This window comes from Loxodonta africana, chromosome 4 (genome assembly GCF_030014295.1).
Source record: "Loxodonta africana isolate mLoxAfr1 chromosome 4, mLoxAfr1.hap2, whole genome shotgun sequence".
Lineage (NCBI taxonomy): Eukaryota > Metazoa > Chordata > Mammalia > Proboscidea > Elephantidae > Loxodonta > Loxodonta africana.
Window position 1 is genome coordinate 84,136,031 of NC_087345.1, and position 2,053 is coordinate 84,138,083.

The 2,053-nt window shown below is 38.2% G+C and overlaps 1 protein-coding gene across 1 annotated transcript; it reads right to left on the reverse strand.

Annotated features, from left to right (window-relative positions):
- Positions 1-667: 667 nt before the first annotated feature.
- LOC135231317 (olfactory receptor 6C2-like) lies at positions 668-1,537 on the reverse strand. Its single transcript, XM_064285148.1, has one exon. The coding sequence runs from the start codon at positions 1,535-1,537 to the stop codon at positions 668-670; it is 870 nt and encodes a 289-aa protein (XP_064141218.1).
- Between the last annotated feature and the right edge of the window lie 516 nt (positions 1,538-2,053).

A 2,053-nucleotide genomic window follows, 5' to 3' on the forward strand; every position in this document is an offset into this window, starting at 1 on the left:
CAGCCAAGGTCTAGATATCTTGTCTCCAAATTCAGGGCTTTTTCTCCTTGAGACTTGGGGTTCCTTCTCTTCTCTACTTATATGTCAGGAAGAACTAGATCCAAATAATTTTCACATAAGCCAGTAGAAAGTTTTTTTTGTGTGAATAAATTAGTTTAAAAGAAAGATGAAAGCTCTCTGCACAATTTTTATGATTGTCCCATTAACTCCTTTTATTTAATCCTGAAAATGGACCAGAAAATAATCCAGAAATATCTTGAAACTTTTAAAATGAAAGGGGAGCTCTGGAGTACAAAATTTTGTCCTGTACCACATTTTAAGCTTCAGTAAATAATTTTTAATTACTCCTGAAAAATCGGATGTTAGACATAGAAGTGTTCTCAGACGGAAAATGTTCCTTGGGCTTCAGAATTCACATCACAAGTAGGCCATATGGCCACAGAATTGGATTTTATTTGTTTGATTTCCGTTTTACAACACTGGGTACCTTGTGAATCTAGTCTCAGATGAATGCATTAATGGTAAAACGAAAGCGAATAGATTTGAAAGAGAACTGAGTGCCTTGATTTTTTTTTCCTAATTATGAGAGAAAAACGTTCACAGGGATAGGTAGTTTGACAAATCTACAGAATAGAAATTTTATCTTTGGCAAATTCATGTAAAATTTTTATGGGTTATTCAGATTTAAGCATAACTTGGCCTCAAAACATCCACAATCTCTTACTTCTTTATGAGAAATGCAATCCTTTTTACTTTGTCTTTGAAGGCTTCCTTTACCGCTTGTTTTGTAGTGTATAAACGAAAGGGCTAAGCATGGGGCAACTGAGGTTAAGAGCAGCCCCACCACCTTATTAAGGGCTACTCCTTTCTTTCCTGAAGGTTTAATGTAGGTGAAGATGGAACTGCCATAGCTCATGGAAACCACAATCATGTGAGAAGAACAGGTGGAAAAGGCCTTTTTCCTTTGTTGGGCAGAAGGGAATTTTAGAATGGTGCTGATGATGTATGTGTAGAAGAGAAGCACACCCAGTAGGGTAGTAATCAGTGTTAGCACAGCAAAAGCCAAAACAACCTTTTCTATAAGCTCTGTGTCTGAACAGGCGATCTGTAGGATAGGATAGGCATCACAAGCAAAACTATCAACGAGATTTGAGTCACAGAATTCCAGCTGGAGACCCATGCCAAGAGGGAAGGCAATAATCAACAAGCCAGCACCCCAACAGCAGAGAACGAGTGTAGTGCAGAGCTTGTTTTTCATGATGGTTGTGTAATGTAGGGGCTTACAGATGGCCACGTAGCGATCATAGGACATGGCAGCAAAGAGAAAAAACTCAGTTGCTCCAAAGAGGATAACAAAAAACAATTGCGTGGCACAAGCATTATAGGTACAAGTTTTATCTCCAGTTGTCAGGCTGTACAGGAATCTGGGAATACAGACAGAGGTGAATGAGACTCCTAAGAAAGAGAAATTTCGGAGGAAAAAATACATGGGAGTTTGAAGATGGGAATCCAAAAGTGTGAGAGTGATAATTGCCATGTTCCCAGCCACACACAAAAGGTAGGTGAGAAATAAAAATACCAAAAGTAGGATTTGTAATTTTGGGTCCTCCGTCATCCCCAGCAGGATGAATGTTGTTATCACTGTGTGATTTGTCATGACCTCCTGTGTCAAGTCAAAAACGATTGGACTTGAAGACACAAGCAACATAAGACGTCAGCATGGAGCATGAAGTAAAGATGCAATCAGTATTAATGTAATGCATTTGTCAATTGGTTGTAGAATTTCACTGGAAATATTTAAATATGAACCAAAGGCCTATAATTCCCTTATTAGAAATGATATTTATACAGATGTCAAATGAAAACACGCAGCAGCAATCGTGCATCTCATTTCATATGGTGTTTCTCATTATCATTGTCTCGGGACATAGGTCTGATCAATGTTACAGGTTATTCCATTATTCTTGTTATTTTTTTCTTCTGCCTCCTTTTTCTTTGCTTTTCCCGGCCTCCTTTTCAGCTCCACTTTTGTAAGAGAGAAGAATTTGTCAAG